A 24,868-nucleotide genomic window follows, 5' to 3' on the forward strand; every position below is an offset into this window, starting at 1 on the left:
TCATCTTTTCTTCTAATGTTATATGTGCCTGTGTGTGTGCATGTGAGTGTACATGTCATGTATATGTATGCGCAGGCTGGGGGACAGTCTCAGGTGTAATCCTCAGGAATACCATTCACCTCCTTTACGATGGGGTCTTTTCTTGGCCTTGAACTTAACAATTAAACTAGCCTGACAGGCCAGTGAGCAGAGGGACCCAGATGTCTCCCTCCCTGCTGCTGGGATCACGAGTACGCAGGCCTGCACGTCCAGTTTTTTAATGTGGATCTGGGATTGATCTCAGGTCCTTGTGCTTAGAGCAACCCTCGTTCTTTACTCGTGTGTGTGTGTGTGTGTGTGTGTGTGTGTGTGTGTGTGTGTGTTCAAATATCATTCTGTTTTCTTCTCTGTGACGACTTTCAGTTGTTTGTGAAAGACTTAATGTGTTGCTATTATTATTAGCCATTCTTTGTGGCTACGTAGAGTTCAAGAGCCAGTCTACAGGTCAGCCTCTTCACCCTTGTTATCACTTCACTTCTATGTAAGTTTAAACACCATAAAATTTATAATGGTTGTGCAGGATCATATCCTGTGTTGCTGGAAGTCACTTTCTCCACATCAGCTACCACCCCTGCCGCCTCCTCCTCTTCCTCTTCCTTCTAGTCCACCTCCTCTTCTACATTAGCTCCTAGAAGACTTCTCCCTCAGCCTGATGCCCACGTATCTAGCACTGACTTCTCTTTACTTGTGTTTGACCAAGGAATGATCCTATCCCTGTGGGTCAAGGCTCAGGGTGACAGCTTTGCTCTCTGGCTCTGTGGCTCTCAAAGGACACAGCCATCCACTTCAGTGTTTCCTGCAGAAAACATGTCTCTGGCTGCATTTAAAACTTCTTTTCTACAATGTACCTGCACATTGTTCCCTCCTGTTGTTATCTGTTTGCTATTCATGAAGCTTCTGAATCCCTTGATGTCCTTTGCCACTGTGGGACAATAAGCTGCTATCTTCCCGGCTACTGCTTCTGTCTCTTTTCTATCCTCCCCTTTGAAATGTCAACCATGTAAATGAGCCACTGCCCCTGCATTCTGTTTGACAATCCCCCTTGAGCTCAGACATTTATCACAGCCTACCTCCAGCTAACAGCTCTACTTTCTGTTGTCTTCTACAATGTCGACTGTTTACACGTTATCCAATGAATTCTTTTGTTTCCCTTTTTTTGGGGTTGGGGATCTCTCATAACCCAGACTTGCCTCATATTCAGTATGTAGCTGGGGCTGACCTTGAACTCCTGAACTTCCTGCTTCTACCTCCCAAGAGCTGGGGTTATAGTTGTGAGCCGCCATGTCTGGCTTATAGCAAATTCTTCATTTTAGCTACTGCATTGCCAGCTCTAAAATGTCTACTTGATTTTGTTGTAGAGAATCCAATTATCTTGAAGTCTTCTATCGTTTAGCCTGCCTTCTTTTCTTTGATTTCCTTGCCTGTGTGTCTGTGTGATAGCTGTCACGTTTCTGATGTAGACCATCCATGAAGCTACAGGGTCCTGAGGTATGTCAGGATAGGATAACCCTCTGTTGTCTTCTATTCAATCCTGGGTATTCAGTGTTAAAGCAGAGGGATCTCAAGCTAGATGATCTTCCCCCAAAGACGGTAAAGGCTGCCGCTGTCTGTTGTAGCTGACTCTCCTAGAGACAGGACTTGGGGAGGGGACTGATCTTATAATGTTCCAGCTCAGCTCCTAGCTCTGAGCCGGTTTAGGACCTTAACCTGGGAGCTCAGTGTCCCCTCATCTTCTCACCTGGCCTAGGCACTCAGCTTCTTGCTTATTCTGGTTCTGCTATTTGACTGGCATGGCCTCCTGATTTTATAAATTTTGTATACTTCTGGAGTGGCACTCCCCTGTGTATGAAGGCTATTCTAGGTACATGTGTGCAGAGTTGGGGTGCTTTATCTGTAGTTTCTTGCTTTTGGTAATTTTGACCCTTAAGAACACCTCTACAGGGCTGGAGAGATGGCTCAGCGGTTAAGAGCACTGACTGCTCTTCCAGAGATCCTGAGTTCAAATCCCAGCAACCACATGGTGGCTCACAACCATCTGGAATCCTCTCCTTGTGTGTTGAAGACAGTGACAGTGTACTCATAAAATAAATAAACAATAAAAAATATGTTAAAAAAAAAAGAACACCTCTACATCAATGGCACAAAACACACTCTGTTCACTCTAGTAAATGTATCTGTGATAACCCTAGAATGGAGTTGTCACTCTCCTCAAGGTCTCCCAACAGTGTTGCCTTAGAACTTTGTGCCTGGTGACATCTGGGTTTTTATGTATTACTGTAGCTGGATTTTGATGGTTATTTTAGGGCACAGTTTTTCAAATGCTTGTTGCCTAAAAGGTACAAGCTAATTGTGATCCAAACTGGAAGCTCGAAGAGATTTTTCAAAAGTTTTAAGCTAAGCATAGTGACATATTTGTGTAAGCCAAGAACTTGAGAGAGGGAGGCAGGAAGATCACAAGTTTGAAGTTATCTTCAGCTACATAGTAACTTTGAGGATAATCCAGACTGTCTATAAACAAACAAATAAAATTCCTTAGAAAGAATGGCTTTTTCTTAGTACAGGACAAATTGCCAAAATGATTATGGTGGATACTGTGTTGAACATTTAAGCCATGACTTACAGAGTCAATCAACGCTCCTGTTACCAGAGTGTCAATAAGTAATACATACCTACTCAGTTACTTTCCTAAAAGTAGACATTCATGTTTATGAGACTACCTCTGTGGTCTTAAGAATTTCCATACACAGAGTATCTTGTGGCAGTTAGTAGTCTAACACAGATAAAGTCAACTTCTGACCACTGAAACTCTTCGAGAAAGATGAATGTCACATGTTGATACAGCCTTTAAAGCTGTGAAATCAACCCTCAACAACCATACTTTAATGAGACACTTCAGTGGCACCCAGGTTAAAGTGTGTTCAGGAGCCTGCTGGAGATCTCACACAGCTGATGGCTGCAGTTTTAAGGAAGGTAACACTAGTAGTGCCGGTGATGCAGCCAGCCATCTAGCCCATACATTTCTGCTTCCCTATCACCTGCCATCTACCACAAACCACCTTTTCAGGTTCTCTGGAACCTGTCCAAATTTTTAAGTAACTTTTTTTAAAAATCAGCTGTTGGCTAAGAGCACAACGGGGCACCTTCAGACTGTGGATCTTCAAGTGGGCTCCAGGAATACCTCTTCATACGGGCGACCCAAGTTCGAAAACTCCAGTGCCACGCCCCTAGCTGTCATGGTACCCTGTGCCTTGCACAGTGTCAGCTGGACTCATCTATGCCACAAGTGCCAGGAGCTGGACTTCTCCATCTTCTGAGTCTGTTCACTGTTTCAGAGACTTTACAACTGGGACAGGCACAGGTAGACTCGAGTGTTCACAGTGAAGATGTGCCACCTGATTGATTCCCCAGATACGGAACACCTAATTATTCCAGAACCCTTCTGGGACCTCTTGCTAGTTAACAAAAGGTGAGTCCTCCTCTGGCTTCCTGTACCCGATATCTTTACAATCACCTGCTCTTAATGTTGAGCTAGCATTGAATCTAACACATTTGCCAAAAGTCCAGCAAAAACAGACACATAGAGTGTTTCTGTTTCTAAAAAACAAGTACAGTTCCCAACAATTCAACACTTTGAAGGGAAGCCGAGTGCAAGACGTCATGGCTGTACTTAGTCCTCAGATCTTTATAGAACATAATGGATTTAGGGAAATGTGGCTCTGCTTCCCATGAACTGTGGACTCTCCGCCTGCTCATGTCAGCAACCCAATGTGAAAGTCCTCATCTGGAAGCTGGGCCACACCTGAGATCTGCCCACCAAAAGGGCACTGGCGTAACTTTACCTGGAAGCTGGTAGAGGACTGGAGACCAGACAATTGTCAACACATACTCTGTTTCCCACACACACACCTACCATCACCTGCTTTGCCACAAGAAGCCACACTCCAAGTTCTCCCATTGGGCAGGCTGCAGCAAATGGACAATGTGGTAGAGCCTAGAATACTGGAGCCAGGCAAGACAAATTGAACACATGATTCAAGATGAAAAAAGGTGCCTGAGGAGGTCTCTCCTGCCTGGACATCAAGGCAAGTCACAAAGAGTCTTTCTGTTCCCACGGAAAATCTTCATTGTAGGCTCCTTAGATGACTTCAGAATAAAGCTGTTTGTACCTAAGGCCACCCTAGCACAGCTACCCCATGCTGGGCAAAGGTATCCAAGGCCTATGAGAGAGATACTAGCCAAGGAGATGCTAGATGCTTGTTCCCAGCATCCTGGCTGGAGAGAACTGGCTGGAGTCAAGTCCAGCAACAACAGCCCAGCCTATCGTCCAGGTCACAAGAAGGTGTCAGCCTAAAATCAGAGACAGACGTGTTACAAACCATCAGATGAGAGAAAGTTGGGTAAGATTTTTATAGACAACACACTTTGTCACCCCTCACTCACCTGGTCACTGTCCAGATTCTACAAAGACAACCAGTCACTGGCCACCTGGAAAGGAAGGCTGTCATTAATTCCCAAAGAACAGACGCGCAGAAGACAAGCCACCCGTCGGGCACTAGCACTGTGGCTATGGCTTTAGAAAGGCGACCAAGGAGGTGCGCCTAGTTAATGCCAGAATCCAATGTTTGAAGCCATATTCTTCTTGAAAACTTCTGTTCTTTTCCGAAGGCAGCAAACAGGCCTCTTCTTGGTTGACAGTGTCTAGTGCAGCTTCAGGAACAGGAGAAAGACAAGACTCCACCTGGTATTGTTGGGCCCCAGGCAGGGTTGGGTGTGAGTGCAGACTCTCAGGTGGCAGAGGCTCACACTAAGCTAACACACACACACACACACACAAAAAAAAAACCAAAAAAACAAAAAAACAAAAACACCTAACAGAGACGACCATTCTCATTATCTTTAGGGATAGGTGCTATATGAGCCAGATGTCTTTATTAGAATTAAAAAAAAAAAAACAAGATCTCTTCACATAGCTCAGAGAAATATTCAAATTAAGCATAACGTAATTCAGCACACGCATCATTGTGGGATGAAGCCAGCATTAGTGAAAGCTAATGGCTCTGCTCACTTGGGAGTGTTGAGCTGAGCATGAAGAGAGGCTACAAGCAGGAGGGCTCTTTTTTTTTTTTAAAGATTTATTTACTTATGTATATCACTGCTCTATCTGCATGTATTCCTACATGACAAAAGAGGACATCAGACCCTGTTATAGATGGTTGTGAGCCCCCAAGTGGTGGCTGGGAATTGAACTCAGGATCTACTGAAAGGACAACCAGTATCTTAACCACGGACCCATCTCTCCAGTCCTAGCGAAAGGGCTCTTAAGACCCTTATGTGAGGCTGTTCCAAGTCCTCTGCACTTTGCTCACTGGACAAGTCCCAAGATACATCATTGGTCTTAGGCTGCCCAGGAGTGCTAGTGGCCCTTATGTCTTACCTGGACTAGGGAGGCAGTGCTGACTCCCCGAGCTCTGTCTGGAGTTCTGAGTATATAATGTAGAGACGTATGAACTCTATTCCAGTGTTCCCCATGGGCATCTCACAAGCACTGTCAGTGTTCTTGGAGTGCAGCTGATTAGGGCACAATGCCAGGGTCAGTTACAGACAGGTGTTTTGGGGAACTTTCCCCAAAACTGGCCAATTCCAATAGCAAGAGTCCTTGCTTATGACTTGTCTGGGATGGGGTCTCTTTCTAGAAGCAAACTGAGTCCATTAGAGGAAGTAGCACAGAAAGTTGTAACTCGCAGCACCTAGTTCTGAGAACCAAAAACTCCTGAAAAGGACTCCAAGATGTCCCAGCCTGTTTCCAGCTGAACATGTAGCTTGTCAAAGCCCCTTATAGGAGATGAACTAAAATTCCAAATCAATCTAGAATTAGGTTACCATACTGGACTGCTTGTTTAAACCATAAGGAAATATTCTTCAACAATCTCTAAGCCAAAAACAAGCCGCCTTTGTTCTCTGTAGAATAGGTTCCTGGGCCTCTGCCCTGTGGGGTGTGTGGCTATGGAAAGAATTATTTCCAAAGCACAGTATGATGCCAGCTTCTGTGCCAACTCCACCAATGAGTAGGTTTTGAAGGTAGATAGTTAAGCCCTTAGGACCTGAAAGGAACATGGAAAATGCACACAGGACACAACTGTGCTATGCAGTCCTCAGGGGACCATCCATCGGTGTGCCTGGGGATGGCACTTTTAGGTCATCAAAGATAGTGAAAACGGTGGCAGTCTGTGGTGTCATAGCCTCCTAAGGCAGCTGGTCTTATTTGCTCTTGTAAACCATGGACTCAGCGCTTGCAGTATTTCTTCAGGTACAATAGAAGAAATGAAGGTACCAAGGCCTCAGATGGCTCAATGAGCACCCACAAGTTATAAAATAGTAGCAGAGTGGGCTGGAGAGATGGCTCAGCGGTTGAGAGCACTGACTGCTCTTCCAGAGGTCCTGAGTTCAATTCCCAGCAACCACGTGGTGGCTCACAACCATCTGTAATGGGATCCAATGCCCTCTTCTGGTGTGTCTGAAGAGATAGTGAACTCACACATATACACTAAAAACAGTGAGAGGGGCTGTAGAGATGGCACATCAGTCAAGGCTGTGTATTTCTCTTCCAGAAGACCTGAGTTCAATTCCCAGCACCTATATCAGGAATAGCTCTAGCTACAAAGGGATCTAGCACCTTCTTCTGGCTTCTGCAAGCAGATGGCTGGCAGGCACGTGTATGCATGCACACATAAAATTTAAGTATATATTGGGGTTGGGGATTTAGCTCAGTGGTAGAGCGCTTGCCTAGCAAGTGCAAGGCCCTGGGTTCGGTTCCCAGCTCCGAAAAAAAGAAAAAAAATTTAAGTATATATTTAAGAACCAGCAAGTGCAGGGTTTGATGGTGCACACTCCTATATCCTAGAACTTGGGGGGGGCAGAGATAGAAGGGTCAGAAGTTCAAGGTTAGCCTCAGCTACATATCAAGCTTGAAGCCAGCCTGAGCTACCTGAGACCCTGCCTCAAAAAAAAAAAAAAATAATGAGAGAAAAATCTACAACTTAACCAGGCAGGACTGTAATTATAGCTCCCAAGAGAATGTAACAGGAGACTCGAGATCTGTCTGAGTTATACCACAAATTGGTCAATTTATCAAGATTCTGACTTTGTCTCAAAATCAAGACTAAAAATAACCAGAGAGGGGTTGGGGATTTAGCTCAGTGGTAGAGCGCTTGCCTAGGAAGCGCAAGGCCCTGGGTTCGATCCCCAGCTCCGAAAAAAAGAACCAAATAAATAAATAAATAAATAACCAGAGAGTGTCTCGGTGAAGGAGCGCTGGTCTACCATGCATAAGACCTAGGGTCAATCCCAGTACAAAATAACAATAATAAAAATCTTTAAATACCAGACCACATCCATATCAGAGCAGACAGTTGGGTCACAGCTAGGACCCATGCTTCCTATCCTCTACCACAAAGCAGCTACCAAACCGAAGGAGCTACAGTCACTTTTCTCCAACAACATTCCACACCCATTGGGAATGGGTCCTTCAGCTACTATAGTAGAAGTCTCAGCCACGCCTGGACAAAGCTTGCTGCCAGCAACTCATACGGTAGTTATGAATTCCAGGAGAAAACCAAATCCAGCTGAACACAGCAGCCAGAATCCTGATACCCTTGTCACACGGGTCATCTTCTTTCCCAAATGCCTCTCTGGAGCTCATTGGAGCTGAAGCATGAGCTCCCCCAGTGAAAGGAATTGAAAAATATCCAACCAAACACTAGGCATTTCTTTTCAAACTTATTTGACATCCCTGCGTATACATCCCTAGAAAGGAGATGCTCGGATCCTTCAAGACACCTGCAGCTCAAAGGATGCATTTCTAGAACGGGAAGGTGAACTAGCTTAGGCTGGTTTGTGGAATCGGGCTGCCCCTCCTACCCAGTCACTCATCTCCCCCAAACTCATAACAACCCAGCCCCAGTGACGGGGAAATAAAGCACACTGTCCAGCCAACCACACAATTCCTGAAACCCCCAAATCCTGCCACTTTAAGGAAAGGACTGGATCTCAGTATATGACTTGGTTAATTCAAACTCTCTATCCTTCTGCCTCAACGTCCTTGATGCTGGGAGTACAGGTGATTACCCCTACAGCCAGAAGGACTCTGTCAACTTCTGGCCATATACGTGGAAAATAAAAGGGCAAATGTATATGAAAACATATTTAGGATATTAAAAACAAGAAAGTTAAAACATCATTGAAATAACAAAATATCAAACCCAAAGCCGTTCCACCTGTGAAGGAAAGAACAGGAAAAGCCTTGACTATCTGCAGAAATACAGGTAGGGGGTGTATGCTAAGCATCAAGGACAGTCACAAGGACATTTGCTGCCATATACCACCTCCAAGCTTTATGAAATACAAACCGAGAAGTAACTCATATCAGAAGAGAGGTTTAAGAAAGAAAACACACATTCACAGCCTTCCCAGCTAACTACTACCCTGGCCTGGCTGGGACCAGGGTCACTCAAACACAGCAGGACAGGAAGGGTTTTCTGAGGTCAGACCTAGAGGCACCAAAGATCCTGAGACAGAAAGGGAAATCAACTCTTGGGGCTGGCCACGCCCTCTGACTCTGTTTACTGCATGCATGTCCCCAGCAAAAACAGGCTAAAATTTCTTTTGAACAGAGCTCATGCCAAAGCGAAGCTACCAGACACAGAAATGATATAAAACCTGCATTCCAAAATTATTCTTAAGGACAAACAGTATCTGGGGAACCAGGGAGCCAAGGAACAAAAGAGGGTTTTTTACCACACCCCCTCCTGATCGGGGAGTTTACACTATTCTGTTCCCATGAGTATGTAGGAAGAGTGAGAATAATCTAGATCCTGCCTCACCTCCACTGTTCTACGTTATCCACAAAAGTTGCTGAATTTCAGAACTCCTCTCTTCGTGTGAACTCCAGGTGTCCCAAATCCCCTATAACCACCTCCATGAACTGTACCAATACTCTGGGACCTTGAGGAATCCGACAATCTCTGCACATAGATACACTTTGCTCTTGAGACATTTGCCCACACTGGCTCGTCCACGCCATGTTCGACGCTCTCAGATGCTGTTTAACAAGTCGGGGCAGCTGTGGACTGGCCTCATCCCTGCTTCTCAGACGTGGAAAACAAGGCCTAAAAGTGCTTTTGAAAGTATGCTAATCCCAGCTGGCCTTCACGGCCACTGGAGAGCTGACTTGGAAAGAAAGAGAGCAGACATCGTTTTCCACCTTTGATCTTTATTTGCCATAAGTAATTTGCATAATTCCTCAAAACAATACAAAAGCCCAATAATGTTTTAGTGCACATGGGAACAAAGCTGTAAACATGCTCCAAAGTACCAGCCTCAAAGGTGACTGGAAACTGTCCTGTAATTCAGTGCCCTGGAGGATGACCAGTCACCACCATAGTCACATGGACTTGGGCTTCCTAGGAGAGGATACCCCTCATGTTCTCCAGTGTGAGGTGTGTCTCTTCCTCCCCCACAGAGAAAAGTATCGTCATGTTCTCGCACTCATGCTGAGTACCAGATAAACAGGAAGTTGTGGAGCTAGATTGGTACCCAGGGTAGTCGTACCGTTCTCCCAGCATCACATAGATGGCTGCTATAGTCAGTATGTACTATGACAAGGGAAGTGGTCTGTCTTGTGGCTATGAGCTCAGCAGATGCTAATGCCTCCTGTCTCACAGGAAAAGGCAGCTCGGGGGAGGCAGCTGCTAAACTGCAGCTGCTCTTCAGCTGTAGCGTGGTCAGTCTACGGTCTGTATTTCAGCTGACACACTAAGGCCTTAAATGTAGCATCCGACTCCTTTTTAAAAACACACGTGTGACCAGCACTTTCTAGCAAGAACAAAGCAAGCTCCACATCCCCGGGTCAGTGGCTCTCTGCATGTCTCCTACACAGAACAAATCCCAGCATAAAGGCTAGGCAGAGCCACCAGCAGAGGGAGCCAGTGCTTGTCCGTTGGACACAAAGGACTATCTCCTGCACCAGACCTGCCACTGGCTCAAAAGGAACTTAAGTTTTAGGTTTACTAATTGTGTGAATGGTAAGCTTGGTGGGTCTTAGGTTTAGATGCTTCAAATTTGAGCACAAAACATCCCAACAAACGCTCACTTCTCCCTCTTGCTGCCCAGTAACACATACTAACACCCTTTTTGTTCTGTAAAGCAAGCATGCTGTAAAGCAGGACTCAGAGCCAGTCTACTTCCTGAAAGGTCTTGAGCTGCGAGGTGGCTGCAACCCACAGCGGTCTGCCTGACAGACGCCAGCCACAACCTCATCCTCAGTAACACCAGGGTCTGAAGGGTGGAGACGAGGTCTTAAATCAAAGCAAGACACAGGGACACACCAGAACTTGCACTTACGAGACAGTGAGTGGGCACCTTTGGGCAGGTACTCGAACAGAAGTGAGCCGTCATCACCGAGCACGTCAGCCTTGAGTGACAGCAGACTGTTCTTACTCATGAGTGCAGCACGAAGATTGGCCACTGCAGTGGCCTGGTGTAGTGCTTCCTCCTTCTCTGGGGTGAGGGGTGGGCCCAAGTAGCTGGTTTCTCCTCCTAGGAGGCCCTCATCGATGTGATGAGCATAGAGCTCTGCTCTCTCGCCTCGGCTGTCCAAGCTGCTGGCCTCAGTGACCGTGAGGTCCACATCTGGGGATGGGGAGGTACACAGGTCATTTGGGGATATTTCAACTGGGAAATGAAGACAGGCCAACACTTGCCCAGAGCAACATGAACCCTTATTATATTGTGCTACTACTGTTCCCACCTGCCCAGATCCATAACACGCCACACAGCACAGTATACTTTATAGTCCAATGGGAGCTTCATTCAGAACCAGGGTAGAAGGCTCTCAGTTGGGTGCCACAGACCTGAGCCTAGGCCCAGCTCTGGGGCTACCACAGAATCTCCTCCTCTCAAAGAATAGGGGGCATTCAATACGTACCAATTACCATGAGAGCTAAATCTCCTAAAAGGAAAACCTCTATATAGCCTCAGGTTCGATGATGGGTTATCACCAAAGGCACTAACAATGAAACATAAAAATTGGGCTTTATCACAGTTAAAAACCTTGTGCCAGGTATGATGGCGCATGCCTGCAGTTCCAACATGTAGGAGGAAGAGGCAAGAGGACCGGGGAGTTCAAGGTGATTTAACTACACGGTGAGTTTGAGACCACTAGGATATATGAGGTTCCATCTCAAAAATAAAATGAGGTACAAGATAAATAAGTGAAAGCCGATGTGCTTCAGTGACAACCCACAGCATGGAGAGGTGTGCGACTCAGAGTGACCTTACACATCTGAGACAGGATCTCAGGTATGCTCTAACTTTGTGGCCAAGCAGGACCTTGAGCTGCTGATCCTCCTCCCTCACCTCCTAAGTCCTGGCATTGCAGGTGTTTGCCACCATGCCTTGTTTACACAGTATTGGAAATTGAATCTAATTCCTATAAGTACTAGGCAAGCACTCGGCCACTGAACCATATTCCATCCCAAATATATACAGCTGATAAGACATATATCACAATTCTGAAATCTCTTATAATTCAATAATAAAGGTAAATAAAAACATGTAGTAGACCTGACTAGACAGTTACCTAAAGACACAGATGGCCAATAATCTCACAAATCAAACATCTTTGTCATCAGAGAAATGCAAATTAAAAACATAGAAAACGTCTGGGGCAATGGCCTAATGGGTTAAGAACACCTCCCATTAAACATGCAGCTCTGAGTTTAAATCCCCAGCACTTAGATAAAAGTCAGGCATGACTGTGGTAATTGCTTTCCTAGGATACCCAAGGCCCTGAGTTCAGTTCCCAGCACTGTAAGAAAAATAATTTCACGTCTGTGAGAACAACATCTTCCAAACCAACAGAAAACAGCAAGCATCACTGAGGAGACGGAGAACCCGGGGTCTCGGCATAACTGAGAACATGGTTCATGCAACTCGCTGTGGAAGGTTGGCAGTTTCTGAAAAGTGAACTGGCCTAAGGCACTCTGGTTAAGGCACAGCTGAAGTGACCAAGCAAGGAAATCTGTTTTCCTTAATGTGAGAAAGTAAAGAGGGCAGAAATGCCAAAAATGGCCCACAAATGACCTGAGCCCAACCCGTTACACCACGCTCCTGCTGTAGGCTCCTGTCCTAATGAGGAAACAGTCCTATGAGGCCACAGTGAGAAGAGTCCCTGAAAGACAAGTGCTAATGACCCCCAGACCCTTTCTCCAGATGCACAGAATAGAAAGAAAACACTAGAAATAAAGAAAATACTAGTGTTTCTATATGCTCAAGGCCTCCTAGGCCATGGCTGACATCCTGAAAGAAATGCTTAACAGCAATATCAAAAAGGAAAAACTCCACAGTAGAAAAGCCATTCATCACTAGGGAAGTGTCAGGAGCTCCCTCAGACACATCAGTTGGATGCAGTTTTTTTTTTTTTTTTTTCTTTTTTTTTTCCGGAGCTGGGGACCGAACCCAGGGCCTTGCTAGGGCCTTGCTCCTGCTAGGCAAGCGCTCTACCACTGAGCTAAATCCCCAACCCCTGGATGCAGTTTTAAAAAGCTAAAAACCATTCAAATACTTGTGGGAAGGTTGCATGCACTTTGGATGACCTAGGATTTAAGAAAACCAATAAGACAGACATATCAATACTAGATTCCAGGTGTTTATTTGTGTGTGTGCTCTGCCTGCATATTTGGATGTTACTACGTTTATGCTTGATGCCCACAGAAATCAGGAGAGGGCATCAGATCCCCCTGGAACTGGAGTTATAGATGATTGTGAACCACCACTGGGTGCTAAGACTCGAACCCAAGCCCTCTGCAAGAGCCACTCAACCATCCCTCCAGACCTATAGTGTTTTGCACCTTAACACTTAGGGATTAGTAAGAATCTGAATTTCCCTATGGCATCTAACTTGCTGACCTTTAGGTCTAGAAACAAGAGAATGATAGTAGGACTTGGACAGTTTCTCTGTCACTGGCTTCCAGACTTATGTCATTCAGTCAACTGTGACAAGAACTGTCCCTACTCTCTCCAAAACATAGCTCTAAGGTAAACAGATTATGAACAAGTTCCTTAATTATGAACAAGTCTCTAATAGAACATTAGAGTTACAAACAATATTGTTCTACCTTGTAAACGTTAAAGCTCCAGTTTACCACGTGTGTATTATACCTCAAAAGAGCTCACTTCATCATACACCTGCCCACGAGAAAGCTGACAACAGCCTGAGATGATGTCATAGTCTGATCCCCAGAGTCTGTGATTATGTCACCTTCTGAGGAAGTCAGCAGGGATGGGGAGAAGGAAGGCAGACTATCCCAGGCCTTAACTGGAATCACAAGGTTCTCAGTAGCAGAAGGAAAAGGCAGGAGAGTTAAAGAAGTGAGAATGGAGGGAAGGTAGGAATGGAGTGGGCCATTAGTTGAGGGCTGCAGAAATCTGCCTACTATCTCCTGACCACACAAGACTCCTGGAGCTGCAGGTAACTCAAATGTGTTGCATTAAGCCACAAAACCTAGTGGCATGCTATACAAAGGCCGGGGTCCTGAAGTGCCAGCTGTGGTAGTCCAAACAGTGTAGTAATGTGTGCGTATCTCAGTGCCCTACGTTCATGGGGAAGGAGTCAACTCACCAGGAGAGTAACGCACAGCTGCCCGCCACTCGTGTAGAAACTCGACCTGGCAAGGTGCCCTCAACAGGACAAAGGCCAAGCCATGTGGATCAGCTCTGGGATGGGCGATCCCCAGGATGCAGGCTGAAGGTGCCGCTCACCTCAGTGAACTGCAGGGTTAGCAGTTCCCCCGTGTTTCTGCTGTGTATTTGATGTAGAAGGGTGTCCTTATGACCTGATAGCTATTACTCTCTTAGAGCAGCTGTGACTACATGAACCTCAGGACTGGGCTTGTTGATGCTCATAGAAGAGAGCCCCTCTCTGTCAGATAAATGTAATTCTTTATATGGTCTCACGGTCTCAAAAAGTGATCAAGCACATGGAGTCAAAGGTTAACGGGATGAAGGAGTCCGTCTATGTGGTCATTATCTGGCTGCCATAGGAATTTTTGGTGATGTAGCCCTTTTGGGGTCACCCTTGCTACCCACATAGCCCTTACCCTCGTTATCTAAGTAAGCTCAATGAAATCACTGGTTCATCAACTTTGACTTTGATGAAATTACTTTGGGCTCTTGATGGCCTATTTGCAGCAAGTACATATTTGATCACGACTCTCCATGGTAAGTTCACCCAACGTCTGACTCCTCAGTTGTTTTTCTCTCTAAGATTTACTTATTTTTGCCAGGCAATGTGCCACATGCCTTTGATCCCAGCACTCAGGAGGCAGAGGCAGACAGACCTCTGAGACTGAGGCAGGCCTGGTTGACAGAGTGAGTTCCAGGATAGCCAGGGCTACACAGAGAAACCCTGTGTTCAAAGACAAATAAAAACAAATAAACAAACAAAAGAGACTTCTTTTTATTTAAGATACATGGGTGTTTTGCCTGCATGATGTGCATGCGGTCGGTACCTGTGGGGAACAGAAGGCACTATATGCTGTGGAAGTGCAGATGCAGGCAGCTGTGAACATGGTGGGTGGTAGGAACTGGACCTGGGTCCTCCCCAAGAGCAAAAAGTGCCTTTAGACACTGAGCCATTCCGGCTTGCAGCAACCTCAGTTTTTAAAATGACTTTCATTACCTTTTCTCATTTTCTTTTATCTTGTGGTCGTAAGGATCAATTCTGGGACCTCTGCCACTAAACCTTAAAAGTCCTTGAAGAAAGTCGTTACATGAAAGCTTTCAAATTAGCACATGAAATTATACCAGACATAATGGGTTTAAGCCTACAGTCCCAGCATGCAGGAGGCTGAGGGAGGAGGGTCAGTTCAAGGCCAGCCTGGGCTATGTGAGAGTCTGTATCAGGAGTCTAGGGGCTGGAGAGGAAATGGCTCGGGATTAAGAGTACTGGCTGCTCTTTCAGGATCAAGATTCAGTCAAAATACCCACACTCATAAAATACAATAGTAAGCTTATGTTTTGTTTTTGAGACAGGGTTTCTCTTTGGAACCCTGGCTATCCTGGAACTTGCTCTGTAAACCAAGCTGGCCTTGGGCTCAGAGAGCAGCAACCTCTGCCTCCTGAGTGCTAGTATTAAAGGCATGTGTGCATCACCACACACAGCAACAATAACAAAAAATAATACTTTTAAAAATAGTATCAATAAATCCAGTAGATATAAGTTTACCATCTGATTTCTTACTTTTATATCCATGATTTAATCTGATTTATCACAGACTATAGTGTAGAGCCTTGGAAAAAAGAAACTGTCAGTCTAAACATTTCAACGTAAGTCCCTGATTTATATAGGGAGGCTGCTATGGCATGCAGTGTCACTGGCGGCATGGAGCGTGGCCAGCTCTCTGGGAGCCAGCATCAGTGTGGACTTTTGTGGCTCAGTCTATGCATTTAAAAAAAAAGAAACGAAGAGAATAAAAACTCCAAGCTCATATGAAAACAGGACCCAACCAGATGGGTAGGTCTTATAGGAGCTGCCAGAGGAGAACCTATGTCCTGGAATGTGACTGAAAGGCAGTGTCTCCGTAGGAATCTTGCCAATGATGCTTCGTCGCCTAGAGTTCAGCATGCTGTCAAACTACAGACCTGCAATACAGTAGGAAATTAACCACAGGGAGCACCACCATAAGCCCATACCTTTAATCTCAGCTCTTGAGATGTGGAGGCAGGGGAGTCCTAAGTTCCATGCCAGTCTGGGCTACAGAGTGAGATCTGCTAGTGAAACAAAACAAAGCAAACAAGAAATACCACCACAGACACGCCCTGCTCCCCTCATGGTGACTATCCCGCCAACTTGGCATCCAACATGTCTTCTTTCAATAAACCAGAAAATCCCTGCAGAGTCTGGGGAGCCAGAGCTCTGCCTACTGTCAACTCAACATGTGACTGCTAGGTTCCCAGAAGCATATCCCTCCACATAGCCGCCTTGTCTTTTCATTCCTCAGCCCAGGTGACACATTCCACCAGACCAGGAAGCACTATTTGGACTTTTCTGGTGGGGTCCATACACTACCAGCTCTGCCAGGTACCGGGAGTTGCTAGATACCGGCCTCAACAGTCTCTTCATTTCAAAGAACGTTTAGGCTGGTCTGTGAGTTCACCCTCTGTAAACTGAATGCTTTTAGAAAACACCAGGACAAAAGAAACACTCCCAGTAGAGCTCAGCCTGAAGAGGGAGGGACAATGAGACCCTTCAGTACCACCAGGAGGCTCTGGCTAAGGCCTGCTTAGAGATGCGAAAGGAAGGTTGTGGGTCTGAGTCCACCTGCCCCCCTACATGAAGTCACTTTGTGTACCCTGTGTATATCAGAATCTAAGTAGACCCTGAAGCCCAGCCTGTCATAAGCACTCCTGAATGCCAGGACACCCTTCCCATAAATCTCCATGTTTCTGACCTTTGCTTTCACTTGCCTCCCGTTCTTGCCTCCCACTGTTCTAAGGCAAAAGCACTGTCCTTCCCAGGATTGGCAGGCTGGTGTGATCAACTTTTTTCTGCCTCAGTGCCAGGTCCTCCTTTCCAACAAAACCACCCTCAAAAGAGCAATTTTGCCTGTCTGGTCACCAGCTGCCACCCTAAACACTATGCAGGGCCCAGTCAGAACTGACTTCAGGAGGTTCTGTCAGTCGTATTTCAGAGGAAAAGCACACGGGCGAGAAGATGAGCAGAGAGGGTGAAGTAAGGTGAAGCCCAGATCGGTGCTGTGGAATGTGGGGTGTGGGCAGGCTGAGAGGGTGCTGTCACCTTCCCCTCAAAGCCACACAGTGTTTTCTTTACAAAGATAAATTCTGAAGGAAAACAGAAGAGAAGTGTATCTGGGGCTGGGGGAGGGGAGGGGCTGGGAGGGGTGAAGGGAAAGGACACTGCAGTTGGGATGTAATGTATGAGAGAAGAACAAATTAAAAAAATTAAAGATGATCAAATTCCTAAATGACAGCGTGAAAAAGTGACCTTATCAATATCGTGGTAAATGTCCAAGCCTAGTCAGCACCAGAGCAGCCTGGGACACTCTTCACAACCATGAAATTTGTACGTGTGTGACAAAGATAAGCTCACATGGTTTTTATCCTGTGAGTCTTCCTATCTGTGCTGTGTGGACCAGGATGGCTGTGATAGCCTAGGAGGCTTTGAGCCTCCCTTTAGCTCCCATTCACTGCTAGGATGAGAAATGTAGGCTGCATCTAATCCAGAGGAAAAGAAAGAGGCTCATCCTGAAAGCCCATGACATCCATCCTCTAGGCAAGGAGGCTTCACAGAGTGTGGTGACACTGCCCCCCCAACCCCTCATCTCAGCTGGAGCCACACTGAGGTCCTGATCAGTCCCAATGTGTGGAGGCTCAATCTTCCTAAAGTCCAGCACATTAATTCAACAAAACCTTTAACTTTGAAATAGCTTTACATTTTTGATGCTTGCAATATATTTTAGGAAGGAGTATAGCTGGGCCCTGGAGTGTTTCTCCATCATGCCTGAACTAGCTACTATTTCACCTCACAGGCGCGTCACTGGCTACCATGAGAATCATCACTGATCTCTCTTTGCAGATGGATCAGGGGAGGCTCCACCCTAGGGGGTTCCAGAGAGGAATGATGAGTATCTAGCCAGAAGGCTTGCCTGTGTCCATCACATGGCTACATATAACTGATATGCTTATTTAAGGCAGCTCCCACCAGCTAGCACATAAGTGAAATCAATTTTAACACTGATTTTTCAGACCTATGCGTTACAATGCGTTTTTGTTTTGAAAATCACTTGTAAAAGTTAAGTGATCCAGGAACCAGGATGGGGACACACAGAGAGGACATGGCAAGCGGTCAGGACCTATCTGAAGGTTTCACATCTGAGCAACTGCTCACAAAGTCCTAAATGGTACCTGACATGTGTCTGTCTGCCTGATGTGTGTCTTTAGCAAAGAGACTTTTCTCCTACTATAAATAATACATCAATCTCTAACTCTTTAGTGAAAACAAACTGACCCCCATCAAGTGTCATGATTTATGTTTCCTAATCTTAATCTGAGAGCCAGGGTGGCAGAGGCTCAACGAATGACACATTACCATGACACGCAGGAAGCATCCCACGCTGCAGCCTACATCTCACATCCTTATCTCAGCCTTCAGAATCCCCAAGCAAAGGCAGTTCACAGTTGCCTTGGCAACCCAAGGATTTAAGACTAAGGGAGGTATACAGCCAAAATCACTTGTTGAATTCTGAAAACACCTTCTGCTCACTGGCTGCATTTGAAACCTCCAGCCCACAGGCTCTGGAATTGTTCCACTTCCTAATTTACCATTGACTCCCATGGCATACATGCTCCCGGCATTGTCACTTGCAGGATAACTCATTGGGCACACACATGTATTCTGAGACAAGTGGAGGCTCTGACCATCCACGAGCCTCAAAATGTACCCCAAAAGTCTCAGCATTCACCAGGTTTGGGTCAAAAGTGATAAAAAATCATAAGCAAATCCAGCAGGCAGACATCACTATCCATGCCTACTGCCTTGAGTAGCTCTCCGAGGGACAACCATCAGGAAATGACCTACTTCTTCTGATTCAGCTCAGTCCATCCCTAGGGAGCACGGGGGCTGCTTGGAGACATGTGTACATGTCAGGAGATATCTGTGGCTGTCACAACCATGACAAATGCCGCTGATACCTTGTCAGTACAGCCCAGGAACTCTGCTCCATATCTTCCTATCCTAAAGACACCCAGCAAAGAAAATGACTCAGCCCAAGGTGGAGCAATGCAGAACAAAACTAACTTTTACAATCATTTCAGTGTCTTGCTCTAGCTCTGTACTTTGTAGCTCAGTATTGGAAACACGGGGCAATGAAGAACTTTAAAAAAAAAAAAATTGAAGTGTATATAGAGAGATGGTTCAGCGGTTAACGGCGTTTGTTCTCGAAGAAGACTCTGGTTCAGTCCCTAGTACTGATACGGTGACTCACAACCACCTTTTCTAGTATCAGATGATCCAACACCCACTTCTGACCTCTGATCTCAGTGAGCACTAAGTGTGCATGCGATGCACATGTACACATGCAGGCAAAACATTCATATACGTAAAATAAAAATTAAGTCTTCCAAAATAATTTGTATTGCATGTATTTGTGTATGAGTGTACACGTGCACAGGTAAGTGCCCACCCAGAGGTCAGAGGACAACTCTGGGGAGCTGGTTCTCTCTCTCCTTCCATCTTTATAGAGGTCTCAGGAATCACACTCTGTTTGTCCAGCTTGTAAGACATGAGCCTTTATACTCCTGGCCTCGTTAATCAGCCATGAGAACTTGACTGGGTAAGAGTAACAGAATGTCAAAGCAAAGAGGCCTTCCAGTACAGGGCTACAGAGTACTGACTGATGGTTACAGAGTTCCCATTCTCAGTACCTACACCATGGTTCACAACCATCAATAACTCCAGCTCCAGTGTATACGAAACCCTCCACTGACCTCCGCCAACACCAGGCACACACATGGTGTGCACTCGTTAGCGCTAGCAAAGCTTTCATACGAAGCTGGGCAATGGTGGTGCATGCCGTTTTTAATCCCAGCACTCAGGAAGCAGAGGCAGGTAGAGCTCTGTGAATCTGAGACCAGTCTGGTCTACAGAGTGAGTTCCAGGACAGCTAGGGATGTCACACAGAGAAACCCTGTCTCAAAAAGCAAAAGATAAAAACGAACAAAAGAAAAAAAATCATACAAAATAAATAAATCTAATTTTTTTAAGTTCTGGAGAAGGATAGTACACAACATGAATGTACTTAATGCCAGTGAAGTACTCAGTTTATTTTTTTTTCTTTTTTTTTTTTTTCCGGAGCTGGGGACCGAACCCAGGGCCTTGCGCTCGCTAGGCAAGCGCTCTACCGCTGAGCTAAATCCCTAACCCCTGAAGTACTCAGTTTAAAACATCTACCAGAAGGAGGGGCTGGAAAGACGGTTAAGGGTATTCCTCTCTTGTGAGGACCCAAGTTTGACTCCAAACATCCATGTTGGGCAGCTTACATCTGCTTTTGGCCTCAGTGGATACCTCGACTCTTGTGCACATATAATAACCATTCCCCCTCATACGCATGTAATTAAAAATAAAATAAATAAATAAAAGCTTGGGCTGGAGAGACATCTTGGTAGTTAAGAGTACTTGCTGCTCCTCTAGAGGACCTGGGTTCAATTCCTGGTACCCACAAGGCAGCTCACAACGGTCTGTAGCTCCAGTTCCAGGGGACCCATTTCATCAGGCAAGCATGTGGCACATATATCAGTGCATGCAGGTAAAATACCCACCCACATAAAAGAAAATGAATAAATCTTCACCAAAAAATAAGAAAAATAAAAGTTTTAAAAATTTAATTATACAGGTGGTGGTATATGCATCTGAATATCAGACCTCTCTGAAGCTAGAGTTACAGGTAATTGTGAGCTCCCAGACATGGATGCTAGGAATTGAACACGGGTCCTCAGGAAGAATAATACATGCTTGTGACAACTTGTGACAGACACACTCACCCCTCAGTGTAAAGCTGTTTTTAGTTACAACATCCCAGTTTGAGGCAGCAAGAACCTGAGGACCAAGAGCCAAGCCAAAGTCTGGGGTGAGGAGCAGAGCTGAGACCCACTCTAGTCTGACTCTGGGTGGCCCTGGCAGTACATGTGCATGAAGGTCCAGTGCATGAAGAAAAGCAGCCAACTCAAAATGGATGAGCTTCCTCAACTACTGTTCCAGCAACAGGCCCTACTACAGCTTATCTTGTTGGTTTCACGGAAGCCTCACTCGGGCAGCTTCTACATGCTAGAGCTGCATTGATGTAACGGATACACAGGGTTGTTAGGGACTCAGCCATCTTAGTCTTTGAGTTATGCAGAGCACAGTCCCTGCAGTCATACTAACATCGGTATTAGAAGGTGACCATGGGCGGTGGTGGCACACACCTTTAATCCCAGCATTTAGGAGGCAGAGACAAGTGGATATCTGAACTTGAGGCCAGCCTGATGTACAGAGTGAGTTCCAGGACAGCCAAGGCACAGAGAAACCTTGTCTCAGAGAAAACAAAAAGTATTTTAGATAGATAGATAGATAGATAGATAGATAGATAGATAGATAGATAGATAGATAGATAGAGATAGACAGACAGACAGGCAGGCAGGCAGGCAGGCAGGCAGGCAGGCAGACAGACAGACAGACAGACAGAGGTGATCATAGGACGCCACTAGTGTGAACACGGGAATGTACCACTTCTCCAACAGCCATGGTTCATCATCAGCACAGTGAACTGGGCTGCCTACACCCAGCCTGTCACAAAAACGGCTTACTTGAGTCTCGGCTGCTGAAAGGCCATCCTGACGTGGGCAGGAACGAGGGTACAGGCGAGCCGGCCTGGCTGTCCTCCTCCACCTGCTGAGTGATGTGTCGGACAGTCTCTTTGTTTTTCCTATTCTTCCTCCGGCCTGTGGGCTGCCAGCCGTCCCCAGAACCCTGTTCTGATAAAGAGTTCTGTATTGCAGCGTCCTTGGAAGATGAAAGCTCACTCCCTCCATAATGTGATGGTGAAATTTGTTCTTCCTTGATGCGCAGGGACCCATAGCCTACATCTCCAGGCCACAACGACTGTGAAGAAACGTCATCAGGACCATCAGCTTTGGGTTCCTGGTCCTCCTTCCCATAGCTGCTTCCTCCTTCATGACAGCTGGCTATGGCAGAGTCTCCAGAAGAATTGGCAGGACTTGTTCTCCGAGCCAACCATGGGGAGATGCTCCTTCCAGCCATCACAGCTGAGATCAGTGCCTCTGTGCTGTTGCTAGCTGGAGTGCCGATCTCAAACTCTGAGAGTTCATCTGAGGCATCTGACTTTATGCTGATGTCCAGCGCGGCCTTGATGAAATCGTGGCAGGCCTGCACAATGTCAGTCATCTGTAGGAAGCTGGCAGCTGACATCACCTCGATGACATTCCTACTGGTGAGAGCCAGGTGGGCAGAGTACATGAAGTCAATAATGGCCTTGAAGCCCTGGGCTGTAACAATGTCCAAGTGAGTGACGGTGGCCTGGTCAGAGGTCTTCTGTACCTGGCAGTAGAGTGTCTTAAAGTAGCGGCTGCTCCCGAGCAGGACGTTCTTGTGTGCCTTGAAGACTTTGCCCTCCACCACCACGCACACATCACACAGGACTCCGTGCTGCCTCTGCTCATTGAGCTCTCGAAGCAGATGCCGGTAGTGAGAAGTGATTTCCATATCTTCCTTTCGGTTGTTCATCTGGGAGTCTTGCGGCTATGTCTTCTATAGACTCTGTGGGGAGAGGAAGAAAACAGTTACCCACATATAAAACACATTTGCTGTGAAATCAGTCCAGGTAAATGACAGTGGCGGACATGCAGAGGGTCAGCTTCCGCCCACACACAGGCTGCCAAGTCAGGGCAGAGTAGACAAATGCTAACAGCAGGCCCATCTTCACAGGCTCTGCAGCACAGATGTACTAAGGAGGTAAGGGGTCATGACCCACTCAAACAGCACCAGCCCTGTCCCTGGGCAAGACGTCTGAAACACTTCTAGCACCATAACAGACTTGGAAGTTCTAGACAGAATTCTGCACCCAACAGTTAAAATATCCAGACAAAATAAAACTGCCCACCAGTAGACGAAGTTGTTTTCTCACCCAAACTGGAAAACGAGGTTAAACAACCTAGCCTGCAGTCTTCCTCCCTCTCATTTGATGAAACATCCTTAAAACTAAAGCCAGCAGTGCTGGCTCACGCCTTTAGTCCCAACACTCAGAAGACAGAGGCAGGTGGATCTCTGAGTTTGAGGCCAGCCTGGTCTACAGAGGGAGCTCCAGGACAGCCAGGGCTACACAGAGAAACCCTGTCTTGAAAAACCATACATACATACACGCACGCGCGCACACACACACACACACACACACACACACACACACACACACACACACCCCACCATAACCCCATACAGAGCAAAAGTTCACAGCAGACAGCCACAGAACTAGACCTGAAAAGTTTCTAAACCTCTGGATTTATTCAGCTGCAGAGGTTCTGCTTAGGGTTAATCACTATCCAGACCTGGGCTGGGCTTGACCACAGCTTCGCTCATCAGCGGCTTTCAGAGTCCACGGAACATACCAAAAGCAGTTAGATTCTCCTAGTTATCCCCTCAACAAAGACAGGCCCACGGCGAGAACCACAGAACACATGGTAACTCTCCTGACTCAGTCACCCTCATCATTTGTGACATTACATCTCCTGTGGCTGCTGTAACCCAAGTTGCAGCACTGAAGTCTGGATACAAAAACATCCAGCCCTGGTGCCTTGCTCCCAGACTTGGGTGCTGCTAGCAAACTCTGGTGTGGCTTGTGGCAACAGCACCCCATCTCTACCTGTGTGCTCTGTGTCCAAATTTCCCCTTTCTGTAAAGACATCCCTCCTAGTGGGACCCAGAGCCTCCCCAAATGACCTCTTCTTCATTAATTACATCTACGACAATAATATTCCCAATGGCAGTTACATTCTGAGGTGCTGGGGGACTGGTGGTCAGAATTTTGACACCTGAACTATTTGAGGGTAAATCCAATCCCTAAGACTGCCTGAAAAGGGCAAAATCATTACACAGCATCATCTGAACACATTAAACACTCCCCATTCCCAGCTGATCAGCAAATGGTGGTGCTCACTTGAAATGGCAAAATGTCCTTCTTAGAAAGGGGTTACACTAGATGGAATCAGAAGAAGTCTAGATAGGAGAAACTAGATAGAAGTCTCAGGATTCCTTCCCTGTGGAACCCCTCTGGGCAGGACAGGGACTTAAGTCATTTTTTTTTAATCTTTTCATTCTGGTATTGCTGGACTGACCCCAGGGCCTCATGCATGCTAGGGAAGTATTCTATTACTGAGCTACAACTCCAGCCTTTTTTCTTCTTCTTCTAAATAAGGAACGATTCACAGATTTGTATGTCATCCTAGTACAGAGGCCATACTAATCTCTGTATTATTCTTATGCTGCTAAACTAAGCACTCTAGCCCCTTTTTTTAGATAGAGTATCACTATGAATTTCAAGGTCAAATTCTCCATCCTCCAGCCTCAGCCTCCTAAGAGCTAGGACCACAGGTATGCATCACCAGGCCCAGCACCATCTCTTCTTGACTAACTGAAATGTGTTTCAACACTGTACCCTCCCCAAGCCACCACCTAGCATAAGCTGTCAAATGTCTCCAGAGAGGAAGGCTGGGAGAATAAGGCAGGAAACTGTTCCTTCCTTTTCCTCAGATTGCTAGGGTCCCCAACTCCTATCCCTCATTCACAGTAAGGTTCCCAGCTTTCCTCTCATCTGATCTGAGAGTGTAAGTAGACTGTCCCACCCTCATCTGTCTTCCTTCTGCTGATGGCAGAGTCCAAGCGCGCCCACCTAAACTCTCAGTGACATCACACAAAACCATCCCCCCATCCAGAAGAGTCACTCTGCAGCAGGGCCCTGAGCAGGTTCTAAGGCTGTGGCTTTGAGCAAGACCTTCCTTGAAGACTTGAAGGCCGGTGGTTAAAATGTTCCTACTGTACATCAGCCCTACCACACCAACATGAATGCCAGATTCCCCAACAGGTAACCAAGAAGACAGAGAACTGCACTCAGGACTGGCCTTAGAGAACATGCGCTCACAGATGAACAAGTCTTCACTCCAAGTTCACTAGGGCCCTGAGGCAGGCATCACTTCCAGGTATGAACCC

At 46.2% G+C, this 24,868-nt stretch overlaps 1 protein-coding gene and 1 pseudogene across 5 annotated transcripts in view; both read right to left on the reverse strand.

The window, feature by feature from the left end:
• The window catches only part of Zbtb46 (zinc finger and BTB domain containing 46), a 74,180-nt gene that overhangs the window by 15,782 nt on the left and 33,530 nt on the right, over window positions 1–24,868 (reverse strand). For 3 of the 5 annotated variants that reach the window (XM_063283896.1, XM_008762510.4, NM_001107808.1), the window contains 2 exons: window positions 21,457–22,426; window positions 10,438–10,725 (listed from right to left, as the gene is read on the reverse strand). In XM_063283896.1, coding sequence (XP_063139966.1) covers window positions 10,438–10,725; window positions 21,457–22,393 — 1,225 coding nt within the window. In that variant the 5' untranslated portion in view covers window positions 22,394–22,426. Of the gene's footprint in view, window positions 1–3,949; window positions 4,525–10,437; window positions 10,726–21,456; window positions 22,427–24,868 lie in introns of those variants that run through there. The other 2 variants (XR_005501903.2, XR_005501902.2) reach the window with 2 other exon arrangements.
• On the reverse strand, window positions 24,069–24,169 carry Rnu6-663 (RNA, U6 small nuclear 663; annotated as a pseudogene).

The sequence above is a fragment of the Rattus norvegicus genome, chromosome 3 (assembly GCF_036323735.1).
Source record: "Rattus norvegicus strain BN/NHsdMcwi chromosome 3, GRCr8, whole genome shotgun sequence".
NCBI classification, from domain to species: Eukaryota; Metazoa; Chordata; class Mammalia; order Rodentia; family Muridae; genus Rattus; species Rattus norvegicus.